General features: G+C 26.8%; 3 protein-coding genes across 5 annotated transcripts; 1 reads left to right on the top strand and 2 right to left on the bottom strand.

The window, feature by feature from the left end:
• Positions 1 to 19: 19 nt before the first annotated feature.
• On the bottom strand, positions 20 to 6,921 carry LOC100163787 (peptidyl-prolyl cis-trans isomerase sig-7). 2 transcript variants are annotated; one of them, XM_003243632.3, is made up of 9 exons: positions 6,725 to 6,921; positions 6,510 to 6,642; positions 4,129 to 4,222; positions 3,401 to 3,533; positions 3,222 to 3,326; positions 3,003 to 3,158; positions 2,215 to 2,311; positions 1,917 to 2,152; positions 20 to 996 (listed from the first exon to the last, which is right to left on the bottom strand). In XM_003243632.3, the coding sequence occupies exons 3-9, from the start codon at positions 4,196 to 4,198 to the stop codon at positions 375 to 377; spliced, it is 1,419 nt and encodes a 472-aa protein (XP_003243680.1). In that variant the 5' UTR covers positions 4,199 to 4,222; positions 6,510 to 6,642; positions 6,725 to 6,921; the 3' UTR covers positions 20 to 374. The 2 variants fall into 2 exon arrangements, with proteins under 2 accessions (XP_003243680.1, XP_001945585.1); XM_001945550.4 differs by lacking the exon at positions 6,510 to 6,642.
• Positions 6,922 to 7,441: 520 nt separating this feature from the next.
• LOC100159670 (mRNA cap guanine-N7 methyltransferase-like) lies at positions 7,442 to 13,107 on the top strand. 2 transcript variants are annotated; one of them, XM_008183566.3, is made up of 8 exons: positions 7,442 to 7,641; positions 7,741 to 7,901; positions 7,971 to 8,212; positions 8,311 to 8,492; positions 10,369 to 10,539; positions 10,595 to 10,706; positions 12,759 to 12,888; positions 12,953 to 13,107. In XM_008183566.3, exons 2-8 carry the CDS (start codon positions 7,754 to 7,756, stop codon positions 12,985 to 12,987), a joined length of 1,020 nt encoding a protein of 339 aa, XP_008181788.1. In that variant the 5' UTR covers positions 7,442 to 7,641; positions 7,741 to 7,753; the 3' UTR covers positions 12,988 to 13,107. The 2 variants fall into 2 exon arrangements, with proteins under 2 accessions (XP_008181788.1, NP_001233056.1); NM_001246127.1 differs by having other exon boundaries at positions 7,492 to 7,554.
• On the bottom strand, positions 13,038 to 15,046 carry LOC100161723 (ribonuclease P protein subunit p38-like). Its single transcript, NM_001162651.2, has 5 exons — positions 14,719 to 15,046; positions 14,443 to 14,493; positions 14,003 to 14,143; positions 13,703 to 13,919; positions 13,038 to 13,632 (listed from the first exon to the last, which is right to left on the bottom strand). Exons 1-5 carry the CDS (start codon positions 14,814 to 14,816, stop codon positions 13,141 to 13,143), a joined length of 999 nt encoding a protein of 332 aa, NP_001156123.1. The 5' UTR covers positions 14,817 to 15,046; the 3' UTR covers positions 13,038 to 13,140.
• Between the last annotated feature and the right edge of the window lie 41 nt (positions 15,047 to 15,087).

The following is a 15,087-nucleotide window of genomic DNA, read 5'->3' as shown; positions in this document are numbered from 1 at the left end:
AAATAAGTAACAAAGTAACTATTATCAATTAAAAAAATATAATGCATTTTCAATACACATGATACATGATACATGTATTAAGATAAATAAGTACTAAATTTACTGCCCGTACCATATATTTTTATATTAATAAAGAAAAATCTTAAATACCTATGATATGAGGTCATTTACTAGACTATATTATATGGTTTTCAATATTTGGTACAAGTACCAATGTATTTACTTTTAATAAAAATGTAACAACTAAAATTTATTAGTGTATACATTTTCTAAGTAATTTTTAAGCTTAATAGTTTTCTGCCAATATATATAAATACATAATTGGTTAATTAGTCATTCTCAACTGTTTTATTAATTTCTCATTATCTACTAACTTATCTACGACTATCCCTATCATGTCTATCACTTCTTTTGGTTCGGTCGCCTCTATCACTTCTTTTATTTCTATCATCTCTATTACTTCTTTTATTTTTGTCGTCCTTTTCATTTTTTCCATCTCTTTCGTTTCTATGGTTTTTCCTTTCTCCTTCATTTCTGTAATTTTTTTTCATTTTATCATCCTTTTCACGTCTTCTGTTTTCATCTTTATCATTTCTCCCATATTTGTTATAGGGTACTCGTTCTTCTTTTTCACTTTCTCGATATCTATAGTTTTTATCATCATTTCTATGACGTTTTGATTCATGAATTGACATTTTATTTTTAATGTAATTATTTCTTGAGACATGACTATCTCTTTTCTTATTTCTGTACTTAGAATATTTATCACTTATATTTTTTCCTTCATCATCTTTATCAGTGTATTTTACTCCTCGTCCTTTGCCTAACCATTTAATTTTTGATACACTTTGGCTGAAATCTACATGAATTCGGCGATCGTCAATTAGTACATTGTCCATCTTCAGGTAAGCGTCTTCACATGATTTTTGATTATCAAATTCAACAAAAGCATATTGAAGAGAATTCTCAGACTTTTTATCTCTAATAACTTCACAACTGTAACAAAGTAATATACATGGTCATCAGAAAGAGGTATAATTAACTCTACATATTTTGTCCATACAATTATATATAGTATAAATTTATTGGTATTGTATAATATCATGTATGTAATAATTCGTTAAAGTTATTTTGAATAAATTAAAAAGGGTGGTTATTTTATTATTTTAGTTTAAATGCAAAATAAACAAGTATACCACACAATGTAATAGATATTTATGCATATAAACTACTAAATACTTAATTTTATTGGGTACTCAGATAAAGCTTACGAATAGTTATATTCTCTGAATATAAAATGTACCCACGTTAAAGTAATGTTAATTAGTATGGCATTTGGATGCAAAAATTGAGGGATTAAGTGATACAAGCAGGATGCATTTTTTTAAAAAAAACAATAAAAACTTTTTAGTTTGAATGCCAGAAAGAAATCAAAAATAAAACAGGCTTGTAAATCTTACAGAAAACAACAGAGTTGAGAAATTACTAGGGTAAAATTAATTGTCTGTATCTTATCTAATATTAAAATATTTTCACTTTTCAGGCCAGTCATTTCTATTTTAGACCTAAAACAACAACCTCTAATTTAACTTCCAAAAAAGCTATTGAAAATAAGTAGAAAAATAGAGCATTAATTTTGAATTTATATTTCTTAAGCTAGTATTACAATTATTCGATACCTTTTGATTTTTGAAATAATCCTGATTGACCAGAAGTCGGTTAACACCAAATGAAAATAATTGTCGATCAACCGATAACGAACCAGTGTAATACCAGCTTAAGAGATTATTTTTATTGGATAAAACTGATTGCTGTACAAAAATAAATTAGAGTATGATATTATAGTTAATTGTTTCTAAATTTAATTTCAAACTGCTTGCAAGTCATAAAATTGTAATTGATATAAAAATATTTACCTTACTATTTTACCAAATCTGCTAAATATTATTTGTAAATCATCATCACTGGTTACTGGATTTAGCTTACACACAAATAAAACATTTTCAGGAGGTGCAATATCAGCAGAAGGTAAATCTCCAACTATTTCAAGAATGGTAGCACGAGCTAGAGCTTCTTTTTCTTGTCGTTTTTCTTCTAATTCTTCAATATCTATATCTTCAGTGATGTCTTCATCTGCTCCAATTCTATCGCTCTATACAAATATATTAGTTCATATTTTAAATCTAAATGTATTTATATTAAAAATTAAATTACCTGAAGTACTTCTAATGGTGGTTCAGGAGATTGACAAGGTACAATTAAACCATCAGGATCAGAATATGGATCTTCCAAGATGACTGTATGTGTGATTCTATCAAAAGAAAAAAGAAAGTTTTAATTAATAAGCAATAAATATAAAATGAAAGAGTATTGGATCATAATGCTATTAGAGAATTAACAAGTTAATATTAATTACATCATAAAATATTTTATTGTTAGGATAAAATCACCTATTAATTAAATAAATAATACTTATTATTTTTTTCTTTTTTAAGTAAATTAAATATGTGTATTATTCAAACTACTTTTTAAAAAGTTGTATTACATAAATAAATCAAATTAAATTATTTAAGAATTTTATATCAAATTAAAGCAAGTATATAATGTAAATTAATATATATTTAACTGCAGCTTTTTTAAATTTAAGTTTTGAGTTAATGTATATTGCATCATCATAACTCATGAAACCTTTCAAGTCAGTAAAAAAAAAAATAAGTGATATACTAATATTGCATTGTCATTTGTTTTTTGTATTTATTTTTATATTTTATCTTCTGTTCAGATTATTAATTTTTTCTTATGTAGGTAATTTGATTTATTGATATGTATATATATTATCACTTTTTATATTATGATAGTTTATAGTCAAACACAAGGACAGCTATTGATACCGACAGATAAATTATTTTAAGTTTCAACTTTTGTACAATATAGTCAATAGGTACCTTAATATCTTACTTCAAATGTAACATATATATTATATACTTATAAAAAGTTCAAACCTTATATCCTGATATGGTCGATGTGTAGCATCACAAATTGTCTCATTTAATTTTAATAATACATCATGACCTTCAGCTATTTCACCAAAAACAATATGTTCATCTAATGAACAAGTTGTATCTTCACCTAAAGTTATAAAGAATTGTGATCCAATTCTATTAAATAAAACATTCTATTAATTTAACTTGATCAAACAAATTTGAAAACCTTCAACATACAAATTATCACCACAATTAACCATTGAAACAAGTCCAGGTCGATCATGTTTAATTTTTGGTTTTTTTTCTCCCTCATAGTATCTTGCATCTTTTCCTGATAAAATTCTAAATTGAAATAAAATACAATTAAAATATTGAATATAAATAGGTAATCCAATAAATCTTTTTTTTAAATTTACCCATATACTGATTGTCCTCCAGATCCAGTACCTGTTGGATCGCCTGTTTGAGCCACAAAATTTGATTGTACATGATGAAAGAGACAAAAGTTGTAATATTTTAATTTACATAGCTTCAGAAAGTTTTTGCAAGCTGTAATGGTTAAAATTTATAAATTAATATACTTCATAACAAAATTTAAATCTAAATAATACATATTAAATAAGTAGTTACTTTAATAAAAATAATATTATAAGATGGATAGTATTGATTTAGATAAATTAAATTGTTATTCTAAGAAATTATCCAAAAGTAGGTAGTACAATAGCCACTCGATAATTCGAAAAACTCCATAAATCGAACTAAACGCTGAGATAACCTCTATAATTAGAAGAAAATACATATATTTCGGTCTCCTCGATAATTTAAAATGTCTGTCTAAGGAACACACTCTACAATTCAAATGTCCTTAAATGCGATTATATATAAGTTCATATGTATGTTCATATAAAGATTAATATGTACAATCTATTTGACGAACTCGTAATGAAACTAATAATGACGGTGGTTAAATATTATCATATGTTTATAAATGTTATCGTACCTTACCTACCTAATCTTAACTTTAATATGTATGTATAATAAATGTGTGGTTAAAATTTGTGTGGTAAGAAGATTATAATTGAGCTAGTAGCAGATAAAATGAAGAAATACACATTTACTCTACAAAAAATGAATAGGTACTTACAGTGAGGTCTTTCTTTTGTAAACAAATCAATTGTTAAATCCCCAATAGTAGTTTCAAGAACTACAGACATGATTTAAATCTTGATGGTATTTTCCTAAAAAATAAATTAAATATTCAAGAACATTTAAAACTAAAATATTTGCTTAAAAACCAACATTTTTGAACCGACAAAGAAATCAAAATCAAAATGTAAAATTATATAATATGTTAAAACAAATTGTACATGTCTTAAACAATATGATATACCTAGCAGAAAGTCTTAACAACATAAATCATTTTTATGTACTGAAAATATTTGAAACACACAGTCACTATACAGTGGCATGCTCAGGGGGGAAGGTTAGGGGTTATATCCTCCCCACAATGTCTTTTTTTTGCCGACCTACGAAAAAACCACTTATTAGTTTATCACAACTGTTTAGAGTTATTAATTTTATTCATTGAATTAACAAGCTTGAAATTTAATACGAGGTTCCTAATATATTCTACAATTGGCAGTTGAAAACTATTAAAAATACAGTCACAATTTTTTTTTTATAAGCTAGTTCGAATTTTGACAAATTACGTAAAAATCATGAAAATGTGCAAATTATTTTGTTAGAAATTCATAAAATATTTTATTTTTAAATCTAACTATCTAAGATTTGATAATTTAATACAAGATTCCACATAAGTTTGTCTACCTTTATCCTTTATCAAAAAAAAAAATGTTTAACGGAAAGTCAAATAAAAATTTTATGAGCGTTTAAAGTTCATATTTTAACACTATTGGATTTCTCATCAGAGATTTTTAAATGTTGTATTTTTTTTTTTTTGGTACTTTCCTATTATACGAGACTACCCTGTTTTGTTCAACATCACAATCTTGTTATCTAAGACTACCAAAATTATACTTTCCTGTTCAGTGGCGTAGCCAGGATTATCAAATGAGGGGTGTTTTAAGTATAGATTAAAACCAAGTTTTTACAGTTTTCATATATAAATAAATTTAGGGTTCAGGACTTGACTTGTTGCACTAAAAATTATCGAAATATGCAGTCGAAATTCTCAAAATATGCTTAAATATAATATGTACTATGTAGCAACATGTTTATATTATTTTTGAAAAATCATAAAACATATTGCAATTTTGGTAATAAAAACTAAAAAATAAGTAGATTACCTACTAGGTATATAAACCTGATAAATAAATAAATAACAACTTTATTTTTAAAAATACTGGCATACAATAGGTATTAGGTTAATAAATAAGTAATAGCAAATAATGTGATATGTGAACACCTTGATAAACGAACACGAACCTATATCTACTGATGTTCATTTCTTCGTACAATCTACAATCTAGATGTCAATTATAGTTTAAACACAGTTTTGTCACAAACAGACTTATGAAATCTTACATATACGAACATAGGGCTAACTGTAGCCAAGCTCCACCAACAACTTTAACAGCCCTCCGCCCCTCTCAAACATTAACTTAGTTTTTTTAAGCTTATTCAATTTTATAATAGTATGGTATTATAAAAGGCTTCGGCCTCCTCAAATCTCAAAATTATCGCCTATTGTACTTAACCAAACCCGACCCGACAATTGTATGTACATTTAAGTTAAAAAATACACAGATATGCAAATTCAAACTTTGTATTCAATTTCGTCATTTCATAAGACAAATTTATAACTAGCAAGCAGTCCCGAACCCTATAGGCTATAAACAATATATTTATTAGGAGGGAAAATGTCAATGGGGGGGGGGGGGGGGGGGTTGAACACTTTTTTATTACCTATAGCCTGTAAGTTGAATTAATATTATAGTATTATTATTTTTTATTCGTTTCTATGGTGATAAACAAAGCGTTAGAAATTAAAATCATGTTTTTAGCGGTTTTTCGTAATTTGTCAGTGGTTTTTCCCGTGGCATTAAATAACTATTGGGAAAATTTAAATCTATAGTCACCCACTTGCAGTAGCCTACTGTACAGCAGAGCAACTTCCACTAACCCACTATTTTTGTTTAATAAAAAAAAAAAATGTTGTTCTTTTTTTAAGGTTTAAAATTCCTGGGCACGCCACTGTCACTATATAAATATTAACAATCAATTATAAATAATTGTATATAGTAGATACACCTATTGATATTTGTTCTATATCATTACAAAAACAAATACTGAGTAAATATATTATATTAGGTAGGTATCACAAATTAGTGTATATTTTAATTGGTGATAGGTACATACATATAAATAGTTAATTGTGTAAATAGATTATAGAATAACAACAAAAGATTATATTATGGAAATATTAAGTTTTGAAAATTAATAACCATATTTTGATCTATAAAAATAAAAGATAGCCATGCTAGGTAAAATTTAAAAATGTCTAACCAAACTTAGGTAGTTTCTTCAGTTCTTGGCAAAAATGTGTGGAAAAAAATTGTTTATCATTGCCATAACGGTTTATATATATTTGTTTTAAAAATAATTGGTAGATACAAATTATCCTTAAAAACGAGTAGCCCTGTAAACAGTAAGAAAGTAAACCTTTACCAACACACTTATGTATTATGAGAACAGATCAGAACTCACTATATGAAACTTACAATGTAAATAGTGATAACTTCGTAGTCAAGAAATTGACTTTCAACTTCTCCAATTAAAAAAGATCCAAAGAACGAAATGTAGTATGTACTATTGAATATTGATGAATGATGATTGCCGATTGGATAACTTACTGAGCAGTACGGTTTAAGATAATATACAACCGTGCTGACTGCTGAGCGCCGACCGCTGCAGCAGCAGCGCACTTTTATCAGTATACGCAATTACTTAGTACTATGTACTATCATTTATAGTATTTGGTATACGTCACGATTAAAGATATCTTTAATCGTGCCATGGCCTATCCATTCTTTAATATCTATGGGAGCGACGGCGCCGAGGAGCGTAGCGACGAAATATGCCGCTAGCATGGCATCACTGTATGATGTTTTTTTAAAATTGGAGTCAGTGCTGGTATATGCTGGTATGGTATCGTGGTATAAGCTACCTTATCATTTTTCGGACAACTGCCCCCAACTCGCACATGCGCATTAGATGATACAATACTCTGTATATTACTGTATATAATATATATTTATCACTGTAGCGTAGACCGCACCACCCACCCGCATCCCGCCTGGATGTTCCGTCTATTAGTATAAGGTCTATGGCTAAAACCAACTTGATATCAATTGAGTACTAACTGTGTACTAGATGTTATTATAAATATTTATTATTTACATTTTAAATAAACCAATGTCATTGATTATACATAATAATAATATATAATATATATAATATAATATTATAAAATATTCTAAAATATTTTGTTTATTTGAGCACTCACTATTGAAGACTATTTTAAAGACTTTTTTTTGACTGATACCTCTAGGTATATACTATATAGTTACAAGTAACAACTCAATTTTTATTGGAAATTTTTGAAACTAAAAATCTACTTGTTCAATAGGCATTACATGTAACAATTAATTTCTCGATAACTATTTTTAATGGTTGAAATTTCTTGTAATACTTTTGAACATTTTAATCCATGTGTCCATTGATATATATATTTTAGTGAGCTGCATACTATGTCAGAAGTCACAAAACCTCAAGAACTGTTGTCTGCTACCATTGCTCGTCACTATGACCATGGAGAAAATAACTTATCAGCAAGAAATGCATCTCGTATCTTGTACTTACGCAATTTCAATAATTGGGTTAAATCAACTCTTATCCGTAAGTAAAATGTTTTGTTTTGTTTTCATTTATTGAGCTTTTTAATATTCATTTGTTATTATTTTTTAGAGGAAGCAGTAACAATGCTTAGAGACAGCAGAATTCATGATGGAAAAATGCATGTATTAGATTTTGCCTGTGGGAAAGGTGGCGATTTAAATAAATGGAGAAATTCAAGTTGTATGGAATATCTAGTAGCTGTAGATATTTCTCCAGGATCAATAGGAAATTGTCATTCCAGATACAAAGAGATGAAAGCAAGAAACAGATACTTGTTTGATGCTGAATTTATTGTCGCAGATTGCACTAGAGTAATTTATATTTTTTGTTCCCTAAATTCAAATTTTAAACCTTTTTTCTGATTATACATAATTTATATTATTAAAGAAACCATTATACCCATTTATAGGTAAATATAAATACATTGTTTAAAGACTCATGTATGAAATTACATTTGGTAAGTTGTCAATTTGCATTTCACTACTGCTTTGAAAGTATACAACAAGCTGAATGTATGCTAAAAAATGTATCAGAAAATCTGGTGAGTGGTGGAATATTTATAGGTACTATACCTAATGCCAGAGAAATAGTGTAAGTAATATTAATTAAAATTAGTTAATTTTAAAAATATTACTTAAAATTAGTTGTATAAAAATGTATTCATTTTTTTATTTTTTATTTTACATATGGGTTGAACTCATTACAAGATGACAATACATCAATATTTTTATATATTAGAGTGATACAGAAACTAGGCTGGCTTATATTGAAAAGAAACACAAGATTCGGTACTTGCAGTGCGTAACGGATAATCTGAGAGTTAAGAAAATTAGAAGAGAAAGTGAAAAGTAATATGGAATGAGATAGAGAAACAAGTATGGCAGGACAGGACTTTGAAAGAGACACAAAATAGTAATTTAAGATAGTCAGCCTTATGCTGGGGCTGTACAGGAAAAGAAAATATCTTTTTCCAACGCAGACGAGATAAATTAGACGAGAATAATCTAAATTGTTTTTAAAAACAGAAACAATACAAAAATCAAATTGTGTAGACCCGGTATTAGAGGAAAGAAGGTTGTTTAGAAATGGAATGAGTGTATACGATTTGCAAAACGTTTCAAAGAAGTAATGCTCTAAAATGGCATACAAAGATTATTTACATCATGACATAGGAATTTTATAGTTTTCTTTGGACAGTAGTGGTGAAAGGGTCCTTATGAACAGAGCAAACTATGGAATAAAATAAAACTTTAAGTGAAATAATACTTAACTAGAATTCAGTTGATACATGAATAATTAATACAAGAAGTTTAATAGTTTACAACAGATACTTAGTAGGATACAAAGTAAAGCTTAAGTATAGCTGAGACCTAAGTCACACGCAATTTTCAGAGGGATATTTTTAACAGAATAAGTATACTTAATGGGATTAGTTATGGCGACAGAAATTCATAACTTAGTAATGGATATATTAAGAAGAAGGCCAAAGATTCACCCGTAGCTACTAAATGTTGAAGATTGTTGTTAACTAGATATGGATTAAGTACAGCGTAAGACTTATAATTATGTATCTAAATAAATTAGATTGAAGAACAAGGTTCAAGAAATCTTTGATCTGCATATAACTTTGCTGCTCACTCGTCAAAATAATATGATTAATTGAAAGTAGCTCAAGTGTGGTAATGTGGTATAATAGTAATAAGATCGTAATTTTTTCACATCTACAGGATCACCAGACATCAGAATTGGTCCAAGTTTTAGGACGGAAGAAAAGGTAGTAGAATCAATTGAATGCCTAAATAGTAGTTTCTATAGTCATAGAGGCTCTGCTAAAATGTTTTAACATTTTTACAAAACACCACATTGGATACTATCAGCACCCACAGAACTAAAACTGCAAAAAACATAAAGCCTGTGGTAAACATCAATGATCGGAAAATGAGCATTGCAAAGCAGATCAAAATAGTAGGCTGCAAGAAAATGGAAGAACAATTTTTTGAGATGAGGTTTGCGGCATCAGAAGGATTGGAACAAGGTATATAATGAGTAAACAAGGTTCCAAAGAACGAGGATTATATAATAAGGATGACTCATTATGGGTCCCATATAGTTACAGTACCTAATGTTATTTAGAGTTAAATAGGGTACTAAAGAAATATAAATGGTATTCAGATACCAACTGAAAAGATTTAAATTGTGCATGAGTGCAAGCTTTGAAAATCACTTGGTTCTTGAGTTCACAAGCAAAACCAGGATTGGAAAGTAGATGTGTGAACATACATTTTAGGAACAAAAGATTAGATTGAGTAGAGGAAAGCATTTAAAAAGACGGTCTTGGCATTATCGGTTTATATTAAATGCTTACGTCATATTTTATAGTCAGCTTAACAGAATTGTATAATATATTTATAAAAATTTAAATTCACAAATTGTTAATATGATATTAATTTCTATTTTATCAATTTAGAAGACGCCAAAAAGAATGTGGCGAAAAACAATTTGGAAACAGTATCTATAATATTGAGTTTATGTGCAACATTGATAAACCATTCCCAATATTTGGTGCAAAATATAATTTTCATTTAGAAGGAGTTGTCGACTGCCCAGAGTTCCTAGTTTATTTTCCTGCTTTAGAAAAGTCAGTTCATTTTCTAATTTATTATTATTTATTTTCAAAATTATTTTTCAAATAGGTTAGCAAAAAGTTACGGATTGGAATTAAAAATGAAAATGACATTTGCCGAGTATTTTGAAAAACATTCAAATTTGGATATAAATTTCTTAAGCCGTATAACAGCATTGGAGGTATCTATTTGATTATAATTTTAGTATTTAAATTTCATATGTAATTACTAGGGCTCGGAAGTTGATGACCTTAAAAACAATAAAAAATGACCTAAAAAAAATGCAAATATGACATAAAAATGACAAAAATTGCAAATATTAGTTTTAAACTAATAAAAATACATTTTTTTAAAAAATATTTTACTCTATTTTACTATAAAATTCTATATAAATTTATCAAAGCTTCGAATTGCTCAAAATATGACAAAAATGTCCTAAAAAAATGAAATAAAATAATAAAATGTAGGTATAATAATATTCACTACAACACGACAACGACAAATGTAATCGGCGAGATAAAATCGGATAGGTACTAACTTAGTCTGTAGTAATTTCCAAGTTTTAAGTTATCGGCATAATGGTCGACAAGAAACAATAAGAAGTGAACTAGCGTGAAATCAGTAAAAATGTGGGAAAATGACCTAAAAATGTTAAAAAATGACTTAAAAAGTAATCAACACAAAAAAATGCAAAATAAAATTTAGTTATTCAGATTCACATGCTAATGAAACACATTTGTGGTCAGGAGAGCATCGTCTAAAAAGTTCTAAAAAAAAATGCGAAATGCATCAACTTCCGAGTCCTAGTAATTACAAAATGGATAACATATGTAAACATTAAACACGAGTAGATATAAAAATCAATAAATTTACCTAATATTGGTGATTAAATTATGACTTACCTATATTATATAATTACTAATTACTAATTACTAATTATAAACTGGATGGAAGCTGATATTGTATTATTTTGATATTGATTCTTAATAGTTAATACTTTTGTTTTCTTATATTTATTATTTATCATGTCTTATATCCAGGCAATATTTCTTAGGAAGCTATAAAAACTGATTCGATACAAATTTGTTTCATTGTACATACAATCGAAATACAAACATTTATGTTGCATATTGTACTACATTTTTATGATATTGTGTGTTTGAAGATTTTGAAGCATATTAAGTTATAAATTAACAACAAATATTTTTTCATTACTGAAAATTTTAATTTTAATAATTTAAAAACAGAGACGCCACACAACTTCATCCTGTCTATATTTTGAATTGTAATATTATATACCTATTGACTATTAATTTAAATTTTCGTTATGATTGGGGCTCAGTCATATTTAAATGATTTTCAATAATAAAAGATATGTTATTTTTATAAAAATATAATAACATAATTTATTGTATTTCTTGCATTTTATTTTTTGGAATCTAAGACTGAGAATAATGCTACAAGATCTACAAAGGAAAAATTTACACAAAAAGTGTACCTAATTAAAATATAAATTTTATTTTTGAATATTTATTATTTTTTTCCAAGTTTATTTCCTTATAAATACAAATTTTAGAAAAAAATAATTGCATGTTTGTGCATCAGCCCTGATTATCAATCTATAAAAAATAATAACTTGCGGTAGAAATGTTTTTATTTATTATAATTTTTTCTAAGCATAACTTGAAAACTTATATTTACATCAATGTTTATCAAAAGGTTAATTGACCCTAAATCTATTAAGTATGTTTTTTTTTTTGAAATTATATGAAATTAACTTTTTCATATTTTTCTGTTTTTGTTCTTATTACTTTTAAACAATCAATGTTCCTACTGTGACACATAGTATATATAGTTATAGTCATTTTTTGGCACTTTTACCAATATTAATCAATAATCATAAAGATAATTAATATTAAATGAAAATTCTTAATATATATATAATATACAACAATTGTCTGTATATTTTTTAAAAAAATTTTAATATTTTGAAACCAAAGATTAGATTCTTAATTGCATAAATTAAATTTGTTTGTACATTTATCTAACTATTTTATATTTGGTTAAAACCACCCAAATTACTGTAATTAAATGGTTTATTTACATTTAATGGAGGTTAAATTCACTGGCATTATTCAATTTATCACAGATGCTGTGCAGGATCAGCTAGTTGTATATGATTAGAAATACAAACTTTTTTTATTTACATTTTAAAATGAAATTCTATTTTTAGGTATATCCTCCCCGAGAAGGAGTTGAACTAATGGGAACAGAAGAAGATTATGATAAAGCCAAACAGTTTTTAAATGAAAATAAACAGGAAAGTGTGGGCACACTATCAAAATCTGAATGGGAAGTTGCAAGTAAGCCTCATTGCTAATTAAAATACATATAAATTATTTGTTCTGTATGATTCCTTTTTTTCAGCTCTATATATGGTGTTTATGTTTCAAAAAATGTAGCCCAATTAATTGAAGATCTAATTTGAATTGAATATGAATAAAATGCATGCTTTACAATACTTAGTATAATTTATTTATGTATATATTTTTTTTATATTAAACAACTTAAATTGACAATAATAATGTTAATTGTAATATTTTTTTGTGTTTGTATTAACTATTTTCTTTCTCTTTGGGCTTTCTTTTGGGATTGGGTTTAATTTTTTTAATTTTTAATCCATGATATCTCACTAAAGGCTCTCTAAACTCTTTGGTTTTGCGTTCCACAGATTCACCTATATCTTCAATGCTTGTTGGTTTAGTATCTATACTAAATAAATCAGTAGTTATTGGTATTTCAAATAGTTTTTCTTCAAGTTCAAAATGTTGTTGTTTTTCAACTACCATTTTTTCAATTGGTATAAATGATAAATCATTTAATAACTGTACATTTGATGTTTCTTCTGGTACAAAAGCCCTACCTTCTCGTGGCTTTTTAAGTAAATAATTTTCAATATTAACATTTACTCTTGAGGGGATTTCTGTAGATTTCAATTCTCTCATATCAATTTGCTTAATGTATGGATTTTTAAATTTATTTGATAATTTAATAATAGTTTGATAGAGATTATGCAAGGAAATTTCTGTTCTATTTATTACATCACTCTAAAAATAGGAATAATTTTATATTATAATTATAAACTAATTACTTCATACTCTTACAAATAGTACAAACCTTCAATCCTAACACTGCAGAAGAAAAACCTATAATACGTTTTGTGATACAATGCATATCTGGAAGAATTAGGACTGGTATTTTTTTTGCAGCAGTCATAAAAAGCAAATGCTTTGCAATCATACAGTTTGCTACATCTTCTGCTATCAAACAACAAGCTATTTGATCTTTTTCAACACATCTACTAACTTCATTGATACCCATTTTCAAAACTGATCTGCAAGTATAGAATTAAGTGTTTATAAATATTTTTTATTTATTGCTTGGTTTTATAATCAAAACCTTATAAAAATACCTTACCTTTGTGCTTTTAAATCAAGACTTATATTATTCTTATGTGTGTTGGAAAGATTCTTAATTTCACATTTTCGTATATCCAATGGTAATTTCTTAACAGTAAACCAATTTACTTTTAATTTACCATTTTCTTTAGATATAGTTCTGGAAAAATTAAAGCTATAAATAAACTATTGAATTAGGGTCGATAAACATTATATAAGTTGTATGATTGAATTTAGTACAATTTATTAATCAGTAGGTAAGTAAAATAATATCATTCAAAAAAATATATGTATAATAACTACCTAATAACTTGGTTGAAACTTACAAAATTTTTTTTTATTGGGTTAAATTGTTTAAAGTTAAATTAAAAATTTGTATATTTTGCAGTCATCGTAATATGTTGAATTAAAACTATACCCATTAAGTTAATACCAAAAATATGAAAGTTGAATACTTACTTTTCCATTTCATCGACCAGTAATTGAGATTTTTCTAAATCTAAAAGTGGCCTGTAAAATGAGAAAATATACTATTAAATACTAATGTTTATATGATTACATCATTGTAGATCTACAGATGGTTGTCATTTTAACCCAAATTGTGCTTAATGATATTATTAAACATATCTGTGAGGTAGATAGTGAAAAAACTAAAACTATCAGTAAGAAAGTGTTATATCCTTGTCATATAAACCATTTTATAGCTTTTATATAATAAATATTAATAAATATTACCAAAATTTTTCATAAGGATCTGTAATAGTACATCTCGGCCTAATATTTTTTTTCATAATTCCCTTATGTTTCATATTCAGTTCTCTTAATGTCGTCATATTCACGAACACTGTGTACTAAGTACTAACGTGAGTAAAGTCAAGTTAAATAAGTAAATAACAAATTAATACATTATTAAATTAATAGTTGACACAGGCAAATCGGTAGTCACCAGTGTAGAATCAAAGAGAACCATCAACCGACAACCATGTAGAACTGTATAGTGTAGATTCTATAAAAAATAGAATGGATATTAGTATATTACTGGATAATATGATCTGTGATGAGCAAGATTTAAGATACCTTAAATCGTGGTGATGAGCACGGCTA

This window comes from Acyrthosiphon pisum, chromosome A1 (assembly GCF_005508785.2).
Source record: "Acyrthosiphon pisum isolate AL4f chromosome A1, pea_aphid_22Mar2018_4r6ur, whole genome shotgun sequence".
Lineage (NCBI taxonomy): Eukaryota > Metazoa > Arthropoda > Insecta > Hemiptera > Aphididae > Acyrthosiphon > Acyrthosiphon pisum.
The sequence above is the reverse complement of the archived record's forward strand: the minus strand, read 5'-3'. Positions and strand labels throughout refer to the sequence as shown.